Source organism: Podarcis raffonei, chromosome 4, assembly GCF_027172205.1.
Source record: "Podarcis raffonei isolate rPodRaf1 chromosome 4, rPodRaf1.pri, whole genome shotgun sequence".
NCBI classification, from domain to species: Eukaryota; Metazoa; Chordata; class Lepidosauria; order Squamata; family Lacertidae; genus Podarcis; species Podarcis raffonei.
In genome coordinates, this window is record NC_070605.1 from 29,170,268 (window position 1) to 29,195,123 (window position 24,856).

The window sequence follows — 24,856 nt, forward strand, 5'->3', positions numbered from 1 at the left end:
GAGACATGTTTTGTTTCAGCTAAATAAATGGGTACTGCTGAAGCATCTGACAACTATTAGCAACTCTCAAGTAATGCTAGAATGATTGTATTATCTTGACCACTGTTGGGAAAGGCCCTCATGCTTGAATTTAATTATCCAAATCTTCAGTGAATTATCACCTCCACTATTTAAGACAGTATGCCTCTGAATGCCAGGTGCTAGGAATCACAAGTGGGTAGAGTGCTGTATATATTAGTTTAAAGAGTGCATCTTAAGAGTCACGGCAATAGCTGTGCAGGTGCTGTCCCAGCCACCTCACCCAAATGCTTTGTGCTGAGGAAGTACCCAATTGGCCCTTTCTAGAGTGGGGGAGACCCAGCACCACGGAAAATGAAGTAAGTGGTGGAGAGGAGGGTAGACAGCAGGGGTGATACAGGAAGTACAATTTCTTGCACTGTCCTAGTCCTTGTTATAGTCTTAATTTAGCAGTCTCCCTACTCAAAACTGACCACTTTTTTCTTAGTTTCCTCATGCCACATGTACAGGAGGCAAACAGATGAAACAACACAGGTTTCAAGTTGCTTTCTCATAGTGACAATGACAAAACATTCTTCAAAGCTTCGTTTTATTTCAAAACAAAATTCAAAGGCTACATGGAAAGAAAGCAGCAGTGTGACTGTAGGCCATGTTTTCAACAACCTTTAGAATTTGCATTTCTCCTCACCGCCGTTGTTGCCATTAATTATAGGTGACTTAACTTGAGTCCATCCGTGACAAAGCCAAAACTGAGCAAACTCTGTAATACAAAATTTTTTAAAAATCTAGTGAAGTATCAAATCAAAATCCCAAGCCTACTGGTGCTGAATTAAAGTTTGACAATTGCCACCTTCAATCAGAATATGAAATATGCACACACACACACACACACACACACACACACAAAATGATAATGTTTGTAATTAACTCAGATTGTTTTTGTGGGGAGCAGGGTTTTTTGAAGTATTCTTTTGGCTGGAAGAGGAATATATAAATATATTCAGTTTGCCAACTGGCAAACACCACTTCTCAATACAGAAAATATGTATTTTTCACATTGATTATTACTGTTTTATTATTAATGTAGTCCCACCTGTGTACATAGTGCTTTAAAGATTTTAAATGGTTGCTGCCCAAAAAATTCAACAAAGGAAATGGAGAAAGTGGAGAAAATGGATGCAATTGTTAGGCTCTGTAACAAGCTGAGATATAGTGGGGTTGTGCAAAGGCTTTATAGAAAAGTGTAAAAGGAAAAGGAAGGGGCGATGTTTTTTGAGGGAGCAGGAGATCTTCTGATAGGTGAGAGTAGTGAAAGTGGAGGAGTAAAGGTCATGAGCAGGGATGTGTCAAGATATAAGGATGGAGAGCTAAGAGGATTGGCTTTGGAGTGCTTTCAAGTTAACAAGGAACTTGTGCTATATTCATTAGTAGACAGGAAACCAGTGTTGATCTAAGGCAGAGGCCTGGGGGGCCGGATGCGGCCCAATTGCCTTCTCAATCCGGCCCACAGACAGTCCGGGAATCAGTGTGTTTTTACATGAGTAGAATGTGTCCTTTTATTTAAAATGCATCTCTGGGTGATTTGTGGGGCCAGCCTGGTGTTTTTACATGAGTAGAATGTGTACTTTTATTTAAAATGCATCTCTGGGTAATTTGTGGGGCATAGGAATTCATTCATATTTTTTTTCAAAATATAGTCTGGCCCACCACATGGGCTGAGGGACAGTGGACCAGCCCACGGCTGAAAAATGTTGCTGACCACTGATCTAAGGAGAGGCATCTTATGATTAGGACAATGAGAATGGCGAATTATTTTGGGACTCAGAAAGCTCAATAGATGCAAAGGGACCAAGTTAAGACAATGGAAAACCAGTGAGGAAGAGATTGGGAAAGTGTAAGAAATGACCGGGACATGGACCAGAGTTTTCCCGAGGTAACAGATAGAAAGGGCTATATTTTTGCAATTGATACAGGCAGAAGTGACACAATTATGCTGTGGGTTAAAATATGGGGAACATAGGATTAAAAAAATGAGTCAAAAATAAACCTAAGGCTACATGCCTTCCCAACTGGGTGGTCAGATGCCAGAAATTTTTCACCCAGACTGTGGAAAATTATCTGAAGAGGAGGTAAACATCTTAAGCATGACTTTGCAAAAATGTTCTATTACTGCCTATAATACCTCCATATTAAAAGATTAAGATTGATTTGTTTATGTGCAGTACGCACATGCAGCACTTGTACACTCAGTATCCAAAGGAAAAAGGGACATGGGATCTTGCTCTTGAGGTCATATGATCTCGAGCCTTGCACTTTTCCCTTTCATAATTTGTTGTAATGTGTAGGGCTGCTATCAGATGGAATCCAACATCTGAGAAAAAAATTAATAGCATCAATATTTAAAGCTTATCAAATCTGCCTTATTTAAGTAAAGCAAATAGTTCCTTTTACTATTTGCCACTCTGATATGATATTGTATCCCAATCTAAACATTTCCTCTCAGCAGCTGAGATAATAATGTAGCAGGAGCTATATCACCATCCTATGGAGCCCAGCCTATGGATATTCGTTTACAGAAAAGATAGATGCCTATAGTTAACCAGAAAATCGAAACACAGGTTGGAAATAGATCTTCTCATGCATATGTATGTGTATAAATAAATTCCATGTTGTACCTTTCTGCACATTATGCTGATATTTAATTTTTAGACAAAAGTTCAGAACACGCCACCATCGTTGCTTGGATTATTTGACAAAATAAGGGTGCTTCTTCCAAGTGCATTTATGGATTGGCTTCGGGAGATGCTTTTCTGTCTTGATCATCTTTATTTGAACCTTCTTGGGCAGTTTCACCAGCTACAAAGAAAGCGACATAAGCAGCCTGAAATTGAATCTTACATGGATTTATTTATACCTGTTGATCAGTGTCTTCCAAGAGGAACCAGGAAGTGTGGCTGGTTCCCAGCTCCCACCATCAACCTGTTGCTGTATGCAATCCTGTCTGGCTACATACTGCTGCATTATTTCCCTCTCTATCTCTACAACAGATATCCTCATCCAACTTTCCAGGCCAACTCTAGGTCCCTTTATTTTATTTTTACCCAAAGATAAATGACTTCAAAGCCTCTGAGATTGGGATTAGTTAGAGAGTCAAGTACTTCACAGAGTGAAACACACCAATCATCATAACACAGGGGTAAGGAACTTTCTGCTCCACTGGACCGAATCTCCCCCATAGCCCAAGTTTGACAGGTGAGTGTGCTGACCCACCTGTCAATCATCTGATGGATTGTGGGTCAAAGCTGACCCACAAGGGTGGGGGGGATACAAGCAGAGACTTCAATCCTGCTTTCTTCAGGGGTCTACAACAGCAGCAGCAAGGTCAGCTAATTAATATTGGTAACAACTGTTAGTGATATTATAATGGCACTAAAAATATTTAAAACCTGGGGGAATACAGAGGTCTTACCCGGCACTAAAAATACATTAATGTGGGCACCAGGCAGGTATTTAGGGGAATTCTGCAACTGGGGTGGGGTTGGGGCTCTGCCATGAAGGCCTTCTGTCTTGTGCAAATCTTCTGCAGTTCAGAATGAGGAGACACCTAAAGCAGGGTCCTGTAGATGCTCAGCCAGACACCTCTAAGAAGCCCACAAGCAGGGCACAGGATAATACTATTTACTGCTACTGTTCCCCAGCAAATGCCATTCAGAGGCATGATTTGTCCCTATGAATCCATCTGTACTTTTAAGAGTCATCCAGGTTGGTGGCTATCACCACATTTTGTGGCAATTAATTTTATAGCTTGATTATGCACTAGAAGAACAGCACTGTTTTGACATTGGAGTCTCTGGGATCAGTGCAGATATTGCTACTAACACCTTTCAACAGATCATTTATTGGCTGCCTGAAAATAAATTGTCATCAAGGAGGTGAGAATCGATGACATTTTCCAAGATCAGAAGAACAAAAGACCTTTCCACTTTATACTCTATATCAAATAGTAGGAACAACAACTCATTGCGCTTCAATCAGATCTGTAGATGCAAAAATGTAGACAAACATCTGAGCACAACATTCCAAAAGTATGCAGAAAATATTTTGCAACTGGTAATAATTTGGGAATTGTGTGAACTCTTCCTCCCTCCTCCTCTCCATCTATTAAGCAAAAGATTATACTCACCGGGTATGGAGCTGTCTTCTTTTGATATGATAGTTTTCTGCTTCTTCTAAAATAGAATTAAAGGTTTTTTTATATTAAAAAATGTGAGTCTTCTATTTCTTTCTGCCACAAGAAAACATAAAAAATTCTTTTTTCTACAGGGCGACAGCCCATCAAGATAGAGCTATTCCTGACAGAATGAACAAGCAGTACATGTTCCTTCACTGCTTATGTTGGTTTTGTCCAATGGCTGTGGAGCAATTATCATGATGTAAGTTATTAACATAATCCGCATGGCAAGGTAGCTGGAGAACTAACATTCATACCTCCACAGATGTCTTCCACAGTAAATAGATCTCCTTTGATGTTGCCCAATCAAGGGGAACTACATAATCATCTGGTAATAAAGTGTCTACGAAACAAGATTTTGCACAAAGTGGTTATTTGACCTACACACTGCAAATAACGAAGAGTAACTATAACCTGAGAAGCATGCTTGTAATTTTAGTTGTTACTAGTGTCACAACCTGAGCATGCAAAATACAGATACCCCATAGTTGACTCACACATGCACTGATATCTTGACTTCCCGTGCCGTTAAAATATTTGGGAACTAGTAACAAAGAGTATGCACAAATTCCGATAAAAATAATTATTGTATTGGGAGATCCAAGGAATCAGTATGTGGGGCTAGATCAACTACTGTTCATGCACCCATGCAGTTATCACTTGATGTCGCAGTAAATAATTTATGAACCTACAAGGCTACATAGATAACAAAAAGTGTTGGGAGTGTCTGTATAGACGTAAACACACTGTAAAGGTAAAGGTAAAGGTACCCCTGCCCGTACGGGCCAGTCTTGACAGACTCTAGGGTTGTGCGCCCATCTCACTCAAGAGGCCGGGGGCCAGCGCTGTCCGGAGACACTTCCGGGTCACGTGGCCAGCGTGACATCGCTGCTCTGGCGAGCCAGAGCCGCACACGGAAACGCCGTTTACCTTCCCGCTAGTAAGCGGTCCCTATTTATCTACTTGCACCCGGGGGTGCTTTCGAACTGCTAGGTTGGCAGGCGCTGGGACCGAGCAACGGGAGCGCACCCTGCCACGGGGATTCGAACCGCCGACCTTTCGATCGGCAAGCCCTAGGCGCTGAGGCTTTTACTCACAGCGCCACCCGCTTCCCTGTACTGGCCAATAAAAAAAACACACTGTACTGGCCAATAAAAAAAGGTTGGTGTGGCAGCACAGAGAATGAAGTAGTGTATAAAACAGAATTTATGTGGGCAAAAAAATCCACTTTTTCCATATGCCCTTATGGAGCAGCTTCATACTGATGAAGTCTCCTGGTCCATCCTGCCCAATTTTTTTCAGTTAGCATCAGTTTCCCATGAGGCAGAGGTCCTTCCCAGCATCTACTGCTAGAGACAGATTTTGGGTAGGGGGTGCCAGGGCATTACAACCGGGACATCCTGCAGACAATGCCTCTGAGTTCATTCCTTCTTTACAATACCGCATACTTAACATATCGCACAACCACAAGATGTGGCCATGGCTGGTGGTTTAGATGGCTTTAAAAAAATCTTAAGACAAATTTATGGAGGATAGATTTGTCAATGACAGGTAGCGCTTAATTTTCTTCTGTGGGTATATGCATGTAGACTTGTTAAATGTTCCGAAGCAAGCTAGGAAGAAAATGCTGAAAACAGTAGCTGGGCATCGAATTTGTTGTGTCAAGCAGTAGTGAATGCTTTAGAATCTACAAATAATTGAACCTCCATACTGTGTTGAGACTGAAAGCTGGATTTTGTAAGCAGAATTAAGGGGACCAAGAGTATGCAGAAAGTGAAGGGCCCAGGTAATCTGTAACCACATTCAGCTATGAAAACAAGTAGGCAGAGCAGGCCTGCTAAAATAAATCCGTACTTATCTTGATTTTAGGCATGATTGAGGCTATAGAAGAACACAATATGGAACAGCAGTGTAATTTTCCCCACTGCAGTATTTCCCTCTACAATTACAAATGTTGCTATTGTAACGTAAGCCTAATTAAGGAAATTGGGGAAAGTCACTAAATGTGTATATAAGACTTGTAAGGGAATAACGTAACACTTGAAAAGGCCAAGTTTGTGGGCTCAGTTAATGTTCCAGAAACTGCTGAAGGCTATGTCATTGCTGAAGGTAAAGCAAGTGTAGACTGAAATGCCTGCGGATAGGAGACCACACATAAGGCTGAAGTATAAATAATATGAATGCCATACTGGCAATGGTTAAATCCAAAGATTAAGAACACTTACTGGAGGGTTAAAATCAATATTTTGTGAATGTATAGTGATTTTTAATTTTCATTCTAAAATAGCCAGAGGAATTTTAAATTTATTGGATGTTAAACACTAACCATTACCGAAAAGCATTTAGTCTCTATTAGGAAAAGTTAAGTCCAAAGCAATGCAGTGGTACCTCGGGTTACATGCGCTCCAGGTTACATATGCTTCAGGTTACACACTCCGCTAACCCAGAAATAGTACCTCAGGTTAAGAACTTTGCTTCAGGATGAGAACAGAAATCGTGCTCCGGCGGCAGCGGGAGGCCCCATTAGCTAAAGTGGTGCTTCAGGTTAAGAACAGTTTCAGGTTAAGAACGGACCTCCGGAACGAATTAAGTACTTAACCCGAGGTACCACTGTAACGCTTTGGACTTAACTATACACACACTCATACATACACACACACACACACACACACACACACAAACACACACAGCAGTGGCTGGCTCACTAGGCAACTTTGCTAAGCAATAAGTACCTAACTTGCCAAATTGTATTACTTGTTTTTTTTCTTTTTTCAAAAAAAATAGTAGTTACCCAGTGGAATTCCTGGAGAACCAAAATGTTCTACTAGTTGAAGTGCAAATCCTAGGGATAAAGGAAGCCCCAAAAGACTGGCTTTCGTTTTCAAAGGGTATGGTTCATATTTGATTGGGGAATACTCTGGCTGCTCAGTTTCATTAACTTCTTGTATCTTTTCAGAGTTTTCAGCAGAAGAGTCTGTTTCTTGAACTGAACACAAAATATCTGGCTGAGTAGTTGAAACATCTGAAGATATGTTCTCCCTCTTTGTGTTAGCTTCCAAAGCTTGATCAAAAGCAACAACTTGCTGTTCGCTAGGTAAGGAAGCTCTACAAGACACGTAAGTACATATCTGAATTGGAGGAGCGACTACTTTTGTTGAGAAGTCCATAGATTTCTGTGCAAATTGGCTGGAATATTTACATAAGAGAGGTTCTACATCAAGATGAGATGATTCTATTACTAAATCATAACTAGAAGGTACTGGACGTTTATAGCAGCCAAGGCTTTGCTTGTTCTTTTCTCTAGCCTCTTCATTTGAAGTCTCCTCTTGTTCCACCAGTACAACAATATCCTTTAGTACTTGCTCGTCCTTTCTAACTGGAATCTGTCTGGGTACACCAAAGCTAGGGGCCAACTTGAAGATCCTTTTGCATCTTCCTTTTTTCCTTGGTGTAGCTAAAAGGCTTACATTGTTTGGATCACTGGTTTTAGTTCTAGGTTCTGTCATGAATTCACCTGTCCCAGGGCATGGCATTCTATGGATGTTCTCTGTTAGCTGGGGTATTTGAGCGCAATCTGTTATACTGCCATTTCCATGTAACACTTCTCCTTTCACTAATTCTTTATTAGGTTGATGTTCAATCAATTCTCCTGTCATTCCTGAAAATACTTGCTTGGGCCTCCTCTCCCTCTTTGGCCTTTGCTCATACATGATCTTAGATGTACCATCAGGCCAAGTCAAACAGGAATCACTTTTCTCCAAGATGGTTTGGGGCTGTTTGTCAGCCAAGTCGATAGAAAAGAAAGCCCAGGTATTTCCCTCATTCTTTTTTGATAGCCCAGGAAGATGAGGAGCGCCTAATTTTTCCTCATCGCTGAGCAGTTTACTTTCTGGGCCAGATTCAAGTATGACTTCAGTAGATGCAGCTTTGTCTTTGTCTTCTCTATTTGTCAGTATTTTTGTACTATTTTCAGTAACGTGGTCCAACTTCAGAGAATCGTGCTTTTCATACTCCAAGTCATTGCTCTTGCCTTCTACAAAGTTTACATTTTTAATTTCATTAGGTAAATGATCACTGAATGATTGTTCAGTTCTGTTTTCATTAGGAGCAGCTGGCAAATGCATTAAAGGTAGACTACCATCTCCTGCAAAAGCTTTCCTTTTTAATGAATTGTCCAACACTGGATCCACCATATCAGAAACAATGACGCTTCCTTCTTGCAACTCACTATGTGTTAGACTGTTATCATTGGCAGAGTCACTCTCAACACATTCTTTTAGCTCATTCTGGTGCCCAATCACATATTCTGATTTTCCATTGTCTTCTGAATCTTCCAGGCCACTCTGTGATGACTCTTCATCACTTGGAGTGAAATGTCCACCTGACGTTTTCCCCATAGCTTTCATGGTAGCACCCTTCATTCTTCTGTTCCTCTTTTGCTTCCTTCTCTGTTTCATCTTGTGCAACCTGTGCTTCTTCTTTACAACCGACTCCCTAAACAGAATAAGAACTAAATATGAACAAATTATTAAGAATAATCTTAATAAAAGCATAAGTTACAAAGTTCCTAGTTAAAATGAAAACCCCAAAACATGATGCATTTGAGTTGAAGAAAAAACGAGGTTGTCCAGAATAAATGTATTTAGGGTACGTTTAGGATATAGCATTTCCTTAGTAGAGGTTAATACTGCAGCCTAATTTTTGCTTTTGGTTCAGTGAAATGAGGGAAATTAAGGCTGAGTCTGCATATGCAGCATAATGAGGTGCTAGAAAAGACTGTACCACCGGATTACAGGTGGATATAATTTTTGAATGTAGAAAAATACCATTAGGAACATCAGTTCTAAAACAACCCTTTTTCTCTGGTTGTACTTTTCCAGTTCTCTGCCACCAGTTATGTTGCATGAGTTGACCTAGGCATGTCATTTTTGTATGATTGCAAGTGCCCAAACATTCTTATTGAGCAGCTAGATGCAAGTGTATCTTTCCAAACAAAATAGTAATAAACTCTTTTTTAAAAGCAGGCCGATCAACAAGGGCACGATCCAGTCAAAGTTAAGTACTCTTAAGTCCCACTAATTCAATTAGAATGACTTAGACCTGGACTGTAGGTTTTCAAAACATATTCTGGTGCTTAAGCCACTGTTTCACAGATGTGAAAATAAGAGGAATTACGGTATTTGAAAGTAGTGCTTGGCAAATGTAAGATTGTGTTGGTAAACCATCAAAATTGTAGTAAGCCTATTCTGACTATGTATTGAATTCAGCATTCACGGGTAGCATTGTTACTTAGTATGGCTGCATAAAAACAGAGATGCAGTTGGGGGAAGAGTGGCAAGCTGTTGGCGTGCTATCTATTCCTAGTGTGCATTTGACAAAATGTCTGAAAGACAAAGCTTGAAAGTGTGTAAAGGAAATATTAGATCTCTTGGATCTGGTGCCATCAGTACACTAATGACACCAATATTCTCTTCTTTCCAGTTGAGTCCAAGGAGGCGATAAGAGTTTTGAACCAGTGCCATATCACTGAAGGACTTAATATGGGCCAATAAAATGAGACTCATCCCAGAGATTCTCCTGATCGCTAAGAACAGGGAACAAGATTGTTGCCTATATTGGATGGAACTACATTCCTCCCCACAAATTAGGCTCATGGTTTAGGAATAATCCTTGATCTAATCTTAATCTTTAGTTAATTATTTGGACTACTGACAGCACACTCTTCATAGTGATTGCTCTTGAGAAGCATTTGGAAAGTACAACTGGTACAAATACTACTACAAAAGATCTAGCTGGGGCTAGTTTTCTGGAGCATACAACTGCTTTGCCACCGCCGCCCCCAGCTGTACTCACCACTGATCCATTTCCTGGCTGAGTTTAAGATACCGGTTATCATCTTTGAAGCCCTAAATTGTTTGGGACTAGGATTTCAAAAGGACTGCCATGTAAACCTTATTGCCATCTAAGATCAACCAAGTAGGCATTTTACATGTCCCACCTTTCCCCAAGTATGATTGGCAGAAACACCAGGAGGGCAATCTACTTGGTTAATTTAACATGACCTCCTTAAGTTATATTTATGCTGGCAGGACTTTATCTGATTAGTATTATTTGGTATTTCATCTCTCTGCCTACTTGGTTTTGATATTTTAATGTCTTGCTTTGACTGATTTCTATTGTTAGCTGCATTAGCCACCTTTTTGATGTTACTGGGCAAAGCAATTCTGTGGGAGCTGGGGGAGAATCTTTGGTGGAAGGGCTACAAATACAAAGCCCTCCTATTCACATACTGGCCTGGAGGTAAGATGGGGGAGGGGAGGGGGTAGTCACTGGAAGGAAAATAAGCATACAAGCTCCTCCCACCCACCCCCATCCCCTACTTTGTCATGGGAACAGGGGAGCTTTGCGTCCTCATCTAAAGCAACTCTTAATCTGCCTCCTATGGCTGCCAGAGTACCAAGAGCCACGGATGCTTCCACAGCTGCAACAAAGAGGCCTCTGGGAGCAGACCTCCTTGTCAACGGAGAGGGAGGTCAACAATGTCCTGCTGCCCAAGAGACACAGACCATAGGGCTGCATCCTAAATGAATCAAAATAAAATTGAAAATATGTATTCTTTCCAATGGTAGAATTTTTAAAAACCCTACTACTTCCTTACCAAGCAATTAGTTCACCACTAACCACTTTTATACCCACAGCCCACCCTCTTCACACATTGTGAGTATTGGAAGATATTGTGCAGAGCAGATTCATTTTCATTCACTAGATCAGGTACTTGATTCTCTCTCATTACCATTACACTTTCAAGAAGCCCATCTTGGAAATGTTAGTTCCCCTCCCAAAACACTACTCATTCTTTGTTAACACAAGTTATTTCTTGCTTCCCACCCACCCCCCCAATTTATGGCAGCAACATGCAGGAACTATGAACACAAGGTTTCTCTATGTTTATGACTAGGAACAATGTAGCTCCTTGCCTGCTATAAGGAGGAAATGCAGGCTGATTGTTGATAAATCATGCCAAGTTTTGGCAGGACAATCCACCCACACTTACATGATGTAACTGCATCACGCTGATGAATGGGTGGAGCTACATCTACACATCCCACTCACCACTGGGGGAAGACACCTTGCCAGTTACTCAAAGTGAGACATTTTTACAAACCCTGTTATTGATACAGTGGTACCTCTGGTTGCGAACGGGATCTGTCCTGGAGGCCTGTTCGCAACATGAAAAGAGCACAACCTGCAGCGGCGCATCTGCACACACGCAGGTTGCGATTCGTCACTTCTGCGCATGCGCGTGGCATCATTTTGCACTTCTGCGCATGCGCGAGCAGCAAAACCCAGAAGTAACCCTTTGCGGTACTTCTGGGTCGCCGCGGGACGTAACATGAAAGAATGTAACATGAAGCGGACGTAACATGAGGCATGACTGTACTCAAAATACTGACACAGCAATCAAGGGACAAAATGAACATTGTTAAATATATATATATTTAACGTATTAAAGTTACCAGACTGGATATTCATAGCAACCTCTACTACTGGAAAACATTCAAAATGCAACATTTGCAAACAAATTAAGCAGCAAAATATCATTCAATTTTTTAGATTTAATAAAATTTCTATTAAAAAGTATTTACATGCACATTTCACAAATACACATTAAAAAGCGGAACACACGCAAGTCACTGAAGAAAAACAACATTAAATATTTTAAAGGCTTTATTCCTGACGAGTCTGACTTATACAGCAAGCTTTCGATCCTCTCCTGCCCTTTTATCTTTTTTAAAAAAGAAAGCTGTGCTAGCAAAAACCTTGAATAATCAAACCGAACAAAGGTAATTTGTTGCTGTTTACATACCTATACAGCAAATCTTATCAGATAAAAAGGCTACCTATTAAGAAATAATTAGAAAAGATAAAAGGCTTAGCACACTTGACTCTTACAACTAAGGTTCAAGAAATTACCTTTAACTGAACATCCTACCTACCTCATAGTGTTCCTACATATGCATATCCATGTAACCTCATTTGCAACCCTACTCAGGTTTTAAGTGTGTGGGGCAAATAAGGGTGGATCCAGAGATATACCCTCTTCACTTGCAGGGAATTGCTTGCTACACAAAGCCAAAAATTAAAATACAAATGAAACGATCTACCAGATGACGTAACAGGTTCATTTACCACACACATCAACTCTGGTCAGGCTATGCGAGAATGAGCCTTTCAATCAGTCTCTTGCCATGGCTGTGAATATCCACATCTGATGCCTGCAGAAATTTTCAGTGTGGTAGGAGCAACAAAGAATACATTCTGTGCCAACATCCCTAGAGCCTGGCTACTATTTTGCTTCTACTTTTCCAGATTTAGTAACTGAGTACTTTTTTAAACAGTATAAGTTAGCATTTGAATAATTTTGACTTAAAAAAAATTACTGTTTTAAGATATTTCTGCAAAGCATAAACCAGTATCTAAAACCCTTGTGTATGTGACACAGAACCTCCACTTAAGCACAAGAAAAAGAAAATCCCCTTAAGGATGGAACACTCCATAGGCTCCCTGAAAATCTCTGGTGGCAGTTTTTTAGAGGCTTTGCTTCAAGGCAGGATCTTAAAAACTGGTAGACAGGTGGAGCAAGTCTGGTTCTCAGCCACAGAAATCATATCTTTGTTAACTAACCTTTAAAGATATAGGAACTATGTAAGTTTCTCCCCGCAGTAGCAAAAGTATGTTGGTTATATCTGATCACCAATCCAGGGCTGACACACACACTTACTATGATATTTTTGCAAACTTGGTGCAATGTAGCAGAAACTACATGAGCAAATGAGCAGGGCTCTGAACACAAGAGCAAAATGATAGAAAACATACAACCAAACTATTCTATGAAGTCTTCAGCCTCTTTCCCCAACGTTGACTTGTTTTGCAACTCTTGTTGCGTTCTTCAAATGAGGCACGTGTAATATGCATGTACTTTATTGGTTATGTTGGTCATTCTTGTGCTTTTCTGCAGCAGCCATCCATTTCCAATGGAGCTTCCATAGTAGTTCACGATATACTAAATTGTTGGTCTTCCATATATATGGTTACTAAATCACAGTATTTACCAAAGTGCCAATTATCAGTATATCCTTAAATATATCCTGCCTTTTTAATGACTGTATGACCTCAATGCAGTAGCATGAATGTTGAATCTCCATGTTAAAGAGCAATAAAAGAGGGAGAGAAATGTACTTGAGGCAAACTGTAGGAACATTTTTAACTTGAACATCCTGGGTACCAATTATTTACACACTCAGCCCACAGCTTATAATCCTAGCTATTTAAATGAGGCTATTTTTGTATTAGTGATTCAGTGGCTTCTACAGAAATGCGGTAAAAAGCATTATATTGTTTAATTGTGTAAGCAAGCTTAATGCAAAAGTTGCAAATGTGATTGACATTATTTTAAAATCCTTTCCTAGCTAATGCCAAGAAGTTGAGATTTCTACAGTGACTGGTGCAGCCATCAGATTTTCATTTACATACATATGAGCAATTAGCATTTTCCTTCACAGAAGCCTAAAGTTTGTCTTGCTCCACAAAGGTCTCATATTAACAGCCCCTTATTAGTAAAACTCAAAACCAGGTTTCATAATTGTCTTTGACAATTAAGTGATCAGCATATAGTAGCAGTATTTTGCAGTCTCTCTGCTCACCTGGGGTGAGCAATATTTGTCTCTAAATAAGCAGGTGAGTAGCAAACTATCTCTGCCTCCCCAACAACTACTGCCCTTTAAAGCCATGAAAAGCATATGTGCAACTAACAGATAACTACACTGTGCTTTCTCAGATGGAAACAACGCAGTGCTGAAATAGTTGCCAAAGGGCCAAAGCAGGCACTTTTGAGTAGCAATACTGAAATAAGATGGCAATGGCCTCCTAAGAATATATATTTATAAAGCAGATATAAGCCGTTTTTATTTTGTTTAGAGATTTATAGATACCAACAAGTTTGACAAAAGCATGTCTCCAGAGCAAACACAAAAATGTTCTGAATGTAAAGTCAATATTTTTCAACTGTGTGTCATGCAAACATATTTCTTTATCAAGAGATGGAAAGTGCGTCTTTTATGTTAGATTTATTTTCCATGTAGAACAGGACAAATAAGGTTGCTTTAAGACAAAGTCACTACCTGATATTCCCAAGAGTTACCTCTCAACCCACAACAGGAGAGCCCTAATGGACCACACTGGTATTTTAATATTTTCATTCAACTTAAACCATAAAGCTAGACTCAAGACACTAATTGTATTACACTGACAATGGATTGCTGAAACAATAGTACAAGAGAGCACAGCAATTGGGTGACAAGAAAAGAGGCAAACATTCAGTAAATTTTCACTACATGGTAAAAAACCAAAATTAGAACAATAATTAAGCCTCATGCCAGCTCAGCCTCAAACTTCTGATGAATTGGCTACTGCCTATATCATAGTCCATGTAAAGTGGTTTTAAGTAACTGGTTCCAATGTCCACATATATGTATACAGTTCCAGCTTTTTCAATGTATTTCATTTATTGCTTCTTTCATGACAAAGCCGCATAACCAAACAAAAAAAAGCAAACTTTCACATACCACAATAGTGTGAACTTAGAAAAAGACAATGTAATCTTCAAATTAAAATCTCAAGAACTGAACTTATCAGGATTCCATTTAAACTGTATGCTGATGTTTTGAAGTCACAGGTTTTAATTGCAGGGCAGGGTCTAGACTACTACTGTCACAACTGACTGACTGAACAACAAACAACCTCAAAGAATAAATGGCAATGGAAAAGTGAGCTTCAGCTTGATGTCAACATGTGATTAATAAACTTAACTGAAATAACTGGTATAAAGTTGTTAGAACTGGACTGCGATTGAAAGCAGTAAAAAAAAGGTTCAAATGCAACACCTATATATATACTGAGTTATTCTTCTGGTTACCTGCATTTATTAAAAATTCATTATATTCTATTCAGAATTCTTAAAGAAACTGCTCAGCAGTTTACAATGCAAAAACTCTTGTGTCAAAATCCAATGATAAACCACCTGGTGTATCCACATTGTCACAGGGCTTAATCAAAACCAAGATTAGTACAAATATATATTTTAAAAATATTTAACATTCAATTTTAATATTAAACATGTATTTACATTATTTATAAACATTCCCCAAGGGATAATTATCTGCATTAAGATTATTTAACCCTCAAAAGAAAGTAGCAGAATAGTTTGGAAACAATCCGACACTAGGAGTTAAGCTGGCTTTAAAATTTCAATTTATTAACGCTGTGTTTTATTATAGCTTGCTTTCTGAAAAGAGAATTAGCCTTAGCAAGTATACCCTGAGTTATCGGCTATTTGATACACTGAAAGTATTCCAAGAGTCTGAAGAGGCTCCCCACCTCTGTCTTCTTTGTGGAGGTGGCCACTGTGAAGTTTTGTGAAAAGGCAGGACCGAATTCATGACAATCGGTATTGATATTTGATACTCGTATCTTTCCAACATTTGAACAATCTTCTCACGGTTGACCCCATGTTCATTCCTCCTACAGAAACAAGAAATGAAATTCAAGTCTGATCAATTTATAGAATCTCTCAGAATGCTTTCAAATTGTCTTTCTTAAGAAGCTTGTCCAGGGTCAAGCAGGTTCCTTTTATGTTTTTGCTCATGGGCAGAAAGACAGTTGGCAAACAGCATTTTTTGGCAGAAAGGATTAGGCTGCTGCTGCTCTCCTTTGCCATTCCTTTTTGCAAAGTTGTAGTTTCCCAGTGGTCATTTTTCACTAAAGAGCAAAACCAAAACCTACCACCACCAGCCCTGTCACTTAAATGAGCATCATCATGATCCTAAGGAAATTATATGCATGTTCAACAATCTAGTTTCTTGAAGATCTGAAATTAAGTTTGAATGAGAAAACACTAAAAAAGTCTGACAATATTTTAATCTAGGCTTTATTTTTAGGCAGTGCACCCAATAACTCCATTTACTGCTTTCTTGAAATAATTATAAATACTGGCTTGGATCCAGTGGAGTGACAGCATATGCAGAAGGCATTTCTGTTCACAAAAGGGCAAGCCCCCAATTTAAATCAATTGCAGCCCGCCATGTCATATCCCACACCCTTCAGGAGTGACTTTTCAGGGGCGGTGAAAAAGTGGGAGGCAGGAAAGCTTTGTTCTGCAAGCAGAATAGTTTGTCAGATCCAAATAAAATGCACTTCCATTATGCTTTCAGCAGCAGCCTTATTAAAAATAAAATAAAATTGAAAGCTTTGTAAGTTTCATCAGACTGTTATTATCATTCATTTCTACTAAGCTTTATGAATAGAAAAGGGGAGGGTGAAACTGAATGGTGTGCAGAACACAATCCTCAGTGAGACAAGCGGATACAATGGTTGTCAAAAGGACAGTTAGTGGCAGGGTTAATGCTGAAGAAGTAAGGAGAAGCCTACTGCCATTGTTCGAAAGCTGACTCACTGGTTACATAACCAAAATAATAAACTTTAAAGCTTTCGTGTATTTTTAAATAAAACCAAAACATAGACCTCACTTTTCTAATTCTTCTGGGTCAAACTTCCACCATGTGTCTGGTTCATGGAATTCTATTCGGTAGCCCTTTTCTAGAGCCTAAACAAAGATAAAGAATTATGGTTATAAAAAGAATAGTGACAGAGTAGTAACTTCCAAAATAAAGTATAAGAAACTAGCTTTTCTGATAAAGGCTGCTATTTTATAAACATATCTGGGTGTAAGTCCATTTAAATATGTAGAATTTACTTCTGACTAAGATGCATAGGATTGTGCTGCAAGTTCAGCAGACTGAAAAACAGTATTTTGCCGGAAAAAAGGCTTAAGATTTACAGAAACATACATAAATTATAATAAGCTGAAGATAATACAAAATGTAGATTATGTCAAAAATAAAATCAGACTGATTAATTCATTTAGTTTTCTCACTGAGAAGGAAGTGAGTTTCCATAAGAAATATGCTGCTTTATTTACCGCTTCTACATAAGGTTTCATTTCCCAGGCTTGTGTATTAGTGTTGTCTATTATAATTGGGGATCTTCCTTGATCCATTGCTTGTCTTGCTGCAATAAAATCATAATAAATTATACAAACAGCAATTATAAATATCACTTGCTTCAATTAACAAGGTTAGAAAAAGAAAGTCTTCTATAAAATTGCCAACGATACAACAAACTCCTCTTCAATGGATCTCATTAGAATCAACTTCAGGTCAGAGGCAAAGTTTTCCTATATAATACCAATACCTGCCTTATCTGTTCTTTCCCACCAAGGTTCACAATTGACCAAAACTGATTAGTTTATTAGTCAAGTAATTCCAAATAAAGAGACTTTTGTAAGAAATTGACAAAGTGGCCTTTGCAAGCCAAAATGGTTGAGTAGAGCTCATGTGCATTTCATAACTGGTACCACTGTAGGAGTATGATAATTCCTACCACTGTAGGAATATGAGAAAACCTGTTTAAACTTTTACATGTCCCAGAACTACCAAGGGCGAAGGAGTTATTTCCTTTATTGCACCTGACAACCACAGGCTCATTTGTCCAGTCTTGGGAAAAGAGATGTATCCATTCTGTATACTGGAATAGGCTACCAACTGCACATGTTGGTGGATCTTCTACCACAAACTCTTGTATCAATAAATCCATACTTTTAAGTATATCATTAACAAAATTATACATGATTAATATATTCACACCTCTCTTCTGGTTCCAGTCATGAGCAGCACCTAGTTCAGCAACATTATATGACCAACATCCATTGTTCTGCCGAAAGTATTCATCAGTGCTGAATATTATGCCATCACGACTCTGACCAAGCAGAATACTGTTAAAGGAAAAGGCAACACTATTACAAGATAGCCAAATCTTGTTTTTGGAAAGCAAAACATATTACACTCTATTCATTTATTTTGGAGGTACTTTTGGTTTCCATTGCAAAGCCAACTATTTATAAACCTCATATTTATCTCACTACCTTTCACACCTTCCCTGAAGCCCAGAGCACAAAACTTCTCTGGTGAAAACTTCTACATCAGCTCACTTGCTAAAACTGGTCATAAAATATTGGCAAAAAATATTCCTGGCTTCCTTCATTTTCCTTTCAGTCCCGCGAGACTGTAGAAAAAATATCCCAGAGGATACAAGATGTGAATTTCTACTCCTGATGGACCAACTGTGGGGTCATCCAAACTTGTTTGTAGAACATAAAACACTGCAGGGTCAGCCAATCTGCACAAGTTAGAACCTCATTACCTAGAATGCTCCATGACTAGGAGCAGTTTTAAATTCAGCCACAAGAAACTCTCAATAGATCATCTCCCAACCATAGTCCACAAAAGCCATAGTAAATGCCTGGCATTAAGGTGCCACAAAATTATTTTGTTGTACCTAGTTTCGACTTTTAATGTTTTGTTTTTAAACTTAAAATGCGTGGAAACAAAAAAGTACTCTTTATAGCCCTACATGCATTAATCCTTACACCAAACTACCATTATTGCTATCTCATACAAGGGGAAAACTCTGGATAAGAACTTTCAGACCAAATCAACCATAGCTGAGCTGAAATCCAAAGTCAGGACTCCTAAGATCCTAACCCCTATCTTGTGATCCTCAATAGAAAGTAAGAGGCATTCCAATATTTTTGTTTTTTTTAAAAAAATATCAGTACCATTCAATATCAGCTTCAATCACTGGGAGTTTTCAGGATTAAATAATAATGGCCTGTATTCAGTGCACTCATTCTGCAAGGATTTATGCTTGTGCAATGGAATTTTCCCACCCTCCTATGCCCATGTCTTCCCCAAATTGGTTCTGGAGGGTTTGGGGGAGCGTTACAACAAATTTAGGGCATGTGCATGGGGAGGAGAGCAAGGGAGAATTGTTCAAGCAGAAATCATTGCACTGACAGAACATTCATATCCACAACTTTAGATACAGCCCATTATTTATAATTATCATAACTGTTTTAATAATATCAAAGGACAGGTTATTGGCTTGTTTTGTTCTTGCTTTTATTATGTATTTTGTGTTTTTATCTTGTATTTTTATGCTGTGAACCACCCTCAGATGTACAGATGAAGGGCAGTTTACAAATTTAATAAATAACAACAATCACCCTTCAACTGACATTCTCAGGGCAGTACAGTATACAAAGAATACAATAAAATACAAACTAAAAGGAACAATATACAATCATGGAATTATTCAACTCAAAAGTTGTTACAAAATAGAAACAATATTATGCTTTAAACATTTAAGCAATGGTCAACAACTTTTTTTACTGAAAAAGCAAAATTAATTACTAACACATATGCCATTTAATGATTACTGTCTCACCAGTGAAATGTCTTGGGTGATTTGAATTGCTCTCAAAAAATAAAAATGTTTTAATGGAACAAAATTCTACAACATAAAATATTCAGCTTTCTTTCTTTCTATATAGATAGATAGATAGGTTGATATTGTTTTAATGTTGTATTTATATATATGAATTTTTTTAAAAAATTGGGGTGGTTGAAATGACCATGATGTTTGAAACAACAAACGATAAATCAAATGAAACAGATTTCTTTCTTAAAATTAAGTTGTCATTCTCTTACCGAGATAATGTTGTCTTCCCTGAGCCTGGAAGACCTCTTAAAATCAGAAGCTGCTTTTGTGACTCGTATAACTTGCCCTCTGGAAACTGCTGAGAAACGTTGCTTGATCCTTCATCTGGATAAGTTTTAATTTCTTTCCAACATGGTCGAGTTTCACAGAAACCATTATCCATGTGTCCATCAGGCATGTTATATCCATTTCTGGTGGGCTGTATATTATGATTACTAAAATGATAGGCATTATTTTCATCAGATGTTGCACTACTCATGTTAATATGGCTATTTTTGAATGGTCCCACATTTGGGGGATGGAAAGTATCTGAACGAAGTGATGAGGAATTAGGTTCCTGAAAATTAAAACGAGGAGTGAATTGAGGAGGTGGTGGGCCATAAGGTATTATAAAAGGATGCATGTTTTGCCAACTAGGCCTTAACTGAGACACAGAATCATTCCAGAATCTAGAACTATCCTGTTTGTTACATAATTGTCTCATTTCCCATACATCTCTTTCATTGTTACAACACCGTCTGTTGTCACTCCTGTGACCCGATGGGTCATTGTGTGGATACTGTTCACTACCTATTCTACGATCACTTGGTGCATTATTATAAAAACACTGATCACCACCAGGTGATGTTCTACAGGACCATTCTTGAGAATTTACACAAGCCATTGGATTCCATGTATTATATTCCCCAAGTGAATTTGTTTCTCTCCCCTGTAAGTGACCATCAAAACGATTTTCATCACTTTCACTTTCAAGCTGATCAATTTCATTATAGAATTGGAACAATTCATCTTCTATTTTTGGCACATCACCAGGGAGAGCCTGTTTAGGCACGATTTCTCTCTTTTTCCTTTGATCACGTATGCAATCAGCTTTACTTTTATAAATGGGTCCAATAAAGGCTTTGCTTGTGCTATATAATTCTTTCTCTTCATTCTTATGCTCTTTGATGAAGTCATTGTCTTCTCTGTTTTTACGCATATTGGTATTGGAAGGAGGAGAAAAACTTTTGTTTCTTGTAATCTCAGTATTGTTTACTGACTTTGAAGGCTCTGATGACACTGGTATTTTACCCGTGAATGCCTTTACTTCTGCAGTTTCTTTTTCATTTTGTGCCTCTTCATCAGAAATGGACAAAGGAATAAACCCACTATGGGTTTTTTTAACATGTATTTCTTCATGAAGTCTTTGCAAGCCATCATAGGTTTTACCATAAGGCTCTTCTGTTGATTTCATCCTTTTAGAACAGGGCTCTGTTGCTGATGCATCTTGACTTTCAAGGTATCTTGGCTTACACTCATCATGAAGCATCTTAAAATAATAAAACAATATGTTTACAGCATGTTATCAGTTACTCTTCTCCAGTATCCACCTACACCTGACTCATTTCCTAATTAAGGCTGCAATCCTACGCACGCTTAGATGGTACTAATCCCCATTAGGAACATAGGAAGCTGCCTTGCCCTCAGCCAGACCATTGACCCATCTAGCACAGTAGGGGCTACACCAGTAGTAACCAATATGGTGTCCTCTAGATGTTGTTGTACTACAACACCCATGAGCCCCAATCAGCACAACCAAAGGTCAGGGACAATGGGAGTTATCTCAAAAAAACATAGGGAAAACATCATGTTGCCTATCCCGTTAACATTTATTTGCAGCAGTAATCCAAGTTTTTAAGCATGGGACATTCACAACCCTACATGAGAATGTCAGAGAATGAACCTGGGGTTTTCGGCAAACATAGCAGATGTTCTATTACCGAACTGTGGCCGTCCTATGAAACAGAATGGAACTTATTTATATAGGATTGTTCTGTAAAGCTCCATTTTTGCGCATTTTTTCCCTGAGAAAGAGAGTGGGACATAAGTGAAGGGCTGCATTTTAAAATCAGTCAGAAATCATGGGGAAGGGCCTGCAACCAGTGCCAGATTTACGTATAAACTAAACAAGCTATAGCTTAGGGCCCCACTCTCTTGGGGATCCCCAAAAAAATAAAGAAAAAAAGATGTACATTTCCAAAATATAAGAGAAAAAACAAATAAAATAAAACCTACATACAGCAACAGTGTTTTGTGTTGTGTAGGCAAATGGCTTTAGAGATCCTATGAGATCCATAAATTACCATATGGCATATATTCAACACAAAAAACAGCGACAATTTGTTGTTGACAAAGGACAGGTGGCCATATAAAGGGCCTCATCAAACCTTCAGTAGCTTAGGGCCTCATCAAACCTAAATCCAGCCCTGCCTGCGACCGTAGTAAGCACATCTGTTTAGCTGCAGGTTACTACATAAAATGATGTTGTCCTTGTGCGTTAGTAACATACAATCGGAGTATGTTAAACTTCATATTTATAATCACCAAACGAATAGGCCAGAAAAATATGATGATAATCTGAAGCCAGCCCCTTGCTTATCTGAGAACATAATTCCCAACAGGCATCTTATAATTTTTATTATTTTTTAGTCTCCCTGTGGGTTAATAATGAGACACTGTGTCACCGTGCTATTTTAATCGTGCCCTTTTCTGAGGGACGCCCACCAGGCGCAGGTTATGGGGTGTCACTCGTTTCACGCAGCATGTCCGCGTGTTTACTAGCCAACCCTCACCGAGCCCGGGGTCTGGCCTTCCGTCATCTTCCCGTGTCACGCATCCCCCCCCACCCGCCCGGCTGGAAACAACGTGCCCCGACCCCGCCACCCCGACGCCAGAGAGCGAGCGGGAAGCGCGGGACAAGAGGGACCCCAGGCGCATCCCCGCTCACGCGGACCCGACACCCAACCCGCGCTTTTGACTCTTATCCTCTCCAAAGCCGCGTTTTTAGGCAGCAACACCAACCTCAAACGGACGACGCGGCTCGCTTTTCCAGCGGGCTCCCTGAGGTCAGACGGGCACCGCCATGCTCGCGGGGCTGAGGTAAAACATACCCCCGGAAAAGGCTCCAACCCCCGCTTTCCAAAATGGCGGCCGAGCGCCGCGCCGCGCATGCGCGAGTGGCGACTGCTCTCGCGTGTGGGGGCGGAGGGAGGCGGTTGTAGTTCTCGAGGCCGGCGGCGAAAACTACAGCGCCCCGAATCCTTAGCGGGCTCACGTGACGCTGCGGAGATGAGGAACGTGGAACTCTGGAGAGGGAGGAGAACAATTTAAATCCAGAGAGAGAACACAGGGGGACAGGCTTTTTGCGGCAAGGAAAGACGCGGCAGTGGCTCACACGGGGCCAATTTCAATGGGGGAGAGCGGTGTCTGGGAATATGGGAAGCAAAGAGAGTTTCTTTCTCTATCCTGAAGTCCTTTATTGTACAGTATTGAGCTTTGGTGCTGATATGGTGGTGGCTGTCAACTATGGATAGTGTTACCCACGGTAAATCTTTGTTGTTGTTGTTTAGTCGTTTAGTCGTGTCCGACTCTTCGTGACCTAGTGGACCAGAGCACGCCAGACACTTCTGTCTTCCACTGCCTCCCGCAGTTTGGTCAAATTCATGCTGGTAGCTTCGAGAACACTGTCCAACCATCTCGTCCTCTGTCGTCCCCTTCTCCTTGTGCCCTCAATCTTTCCCAGCATCAGGGTCTTTTCCAGGGAGTCTTCTCTTCTCATGAGGTGGCCAAAGTATTGGAGCCTCAGCTTCAGGATCTGTCCTTCCAGTGAGCACTCAGGGCTGATTTCCTTAAGAATGGAGAGGTTTGATCTTCTTGCAGTCCATGGGACTCTCAAGAGTCTCCTCCAGCACCAGAATTGAAAAGCATCAATTCTTTGGCGATAAGCCTTCTTTATGGTCCAGCTCTCACTCAGCCCCACTCACCTCACAGAGTGTTTGTTGTGGGGGAGGAAGGGAAAGGAGAATGTTAGCTGCTTTGAGACTCCTTCGGGTAGTGATAAAGCGGGATATCAAATCCAAACTCTTCTTCTACTACTACTACTGGGAAAACCATAGCTTTTACTATACGGACCTTTGTTGGCAAGGTGATGTCTATGCTTTTTAAGATGCTGTCTATGTTTGTCATTGCTTTTCTCCCAAGAAGCAGGCGTCTTTTAATTTTGTGACTGCTGTCACCATCTGCAGTGATCATGGAGCCCAAGAAAGTAAAATCGCTCACTGCCTCCATTTCATCTCCTTCTATTTGCCAGGCACATCTAGCCCTGTGCAATTGAAGAAGCAGTCGTAGGCACACCAAATAGGATTGAGTCAAATGGAGCTTCTGCCAAAGTATTATTATTATTATTATTATTATTAATTGAATTTACATACCAGGAGGACTCAGTATGCATGCACAGGACTGTGCTCGCATCTTCATTCATTTGTTTTTAAATAAGTTATGCTCCACCTGGAAGCATTTGGGGCACCTGAAGCGAAGCACGAAATGACACCCACACCTTGCCAGGGAAGAAGGGGCGAGTGAAGATCCACATCAGGGACAAGCAGGGTGGGCATAAAGTTCTGCATTGGGTTCTGCAGCCCCCATGGATCCTGCTGCTCAAATCTCTTCACTCATCTTGCCCCATGGGCGGGCCTGCTCATGGGTGTAGTCGGGCGCAGATGGGCAACTGCCCCCCCAATCAAGTAAATAACAAAAATACTTAACCAATTGCATTTAAGATAATTCAGTTCTGCCCCCCCCCGAGTCTGCCCCCCTAAAATAAATATTGGCTATGCCCATGGGCCTGCCCTGTCTAAAACTGTCAGTGTTTAAGCTCTAGGTTGCCAAGGTTATGATTTATTTATACTTATTTACTGGCAGGACCCCTATGCCTTCAAGGAACAGTTACATCAGCTGCTGGACCTTTTCTTACTCTTCCATTTCCATACCTTGAAAAAGTGCCATTGCTGTTTGAGGTGTGGGTGGGGAAATGGCACAAACCCACCCAGAAATTGTGCACTTTGATCTTAAGGATGTGAGGGCAGCTTTTCATTATCTACCGAAAGGACATTCTAA

General features: G+C 39.9%; 1 protein-coding gene and 1 long non-coding RNA gene across 4 annotated transcripts; one reads left to right on the forward strand and one right to left on the reverse strand.

Annotated features, from left to right (window-relative positions):
- Window positions 1–590: 590 nt before the first annotated feature.
- LOC128412725 (uncharacterized) lies at window positions 591–22,911 on the reverse strand. 3 transcript variants are annotated; one of them, XM_053386023.1, is made up of 10 exons: window positions 22,763–22,870; window positions 19,912–21,230; window positions 18,010–18,137; window positions 17,286–17,374; window positions 16,834–16,910; window positions 15,686–15,829; window positions 7,041–8,743; window positions 4,507–4,592; window positions 4,202–4,247; window positions 2,695–2,874 (listed from the first exon to the last, which is right to left on the reverse strand). In XM_053386023.1, exons 2-10 carry the CDS (start codon window positions 21,228–21,230, stop codon window positions 2,801–2,803), a joined length of 3,666 nt encoding a protein of 1,221 aa, XP_053241998.1. In that variant the 5' UTR covers window positions 22,763–22,870; the 3' UTR covers window positions 2,695–2,800. The 3 variants fall into 3 exon arrangements, 2 of the variants coding, with proteins under 2 accessions (XP_053241998.1, XP_053242000.1); XR_008330146.1 differs by lacking the exons at window positions 4,507–4,592; window positions 7,041–8,743 and adding an exon at window positions 591–778 and having other exon boundaries at window positions 2,694–2,874; XM_053386025.1 differs by lacking the exon at window positions 19,912–21,230 and having other exon boundaries at window positions 22,763–22,911.
- Window positions 1,721–7,294, forward strand: LOC128412727 (uncharacterized). The gene is made up of 4 exons (XR_008330147.1): window positions 1,721–1,951; window positions 3,126–3,214; window positions 4,342–4,451; window positions 7,206–7,294. It is a non-coding gene; the product is annotated as an uncharacterized LOC128412727 (long non-coding RNA).
- Window positions 22,912–24,856: the final 1,945 nt, after the last annotated feature.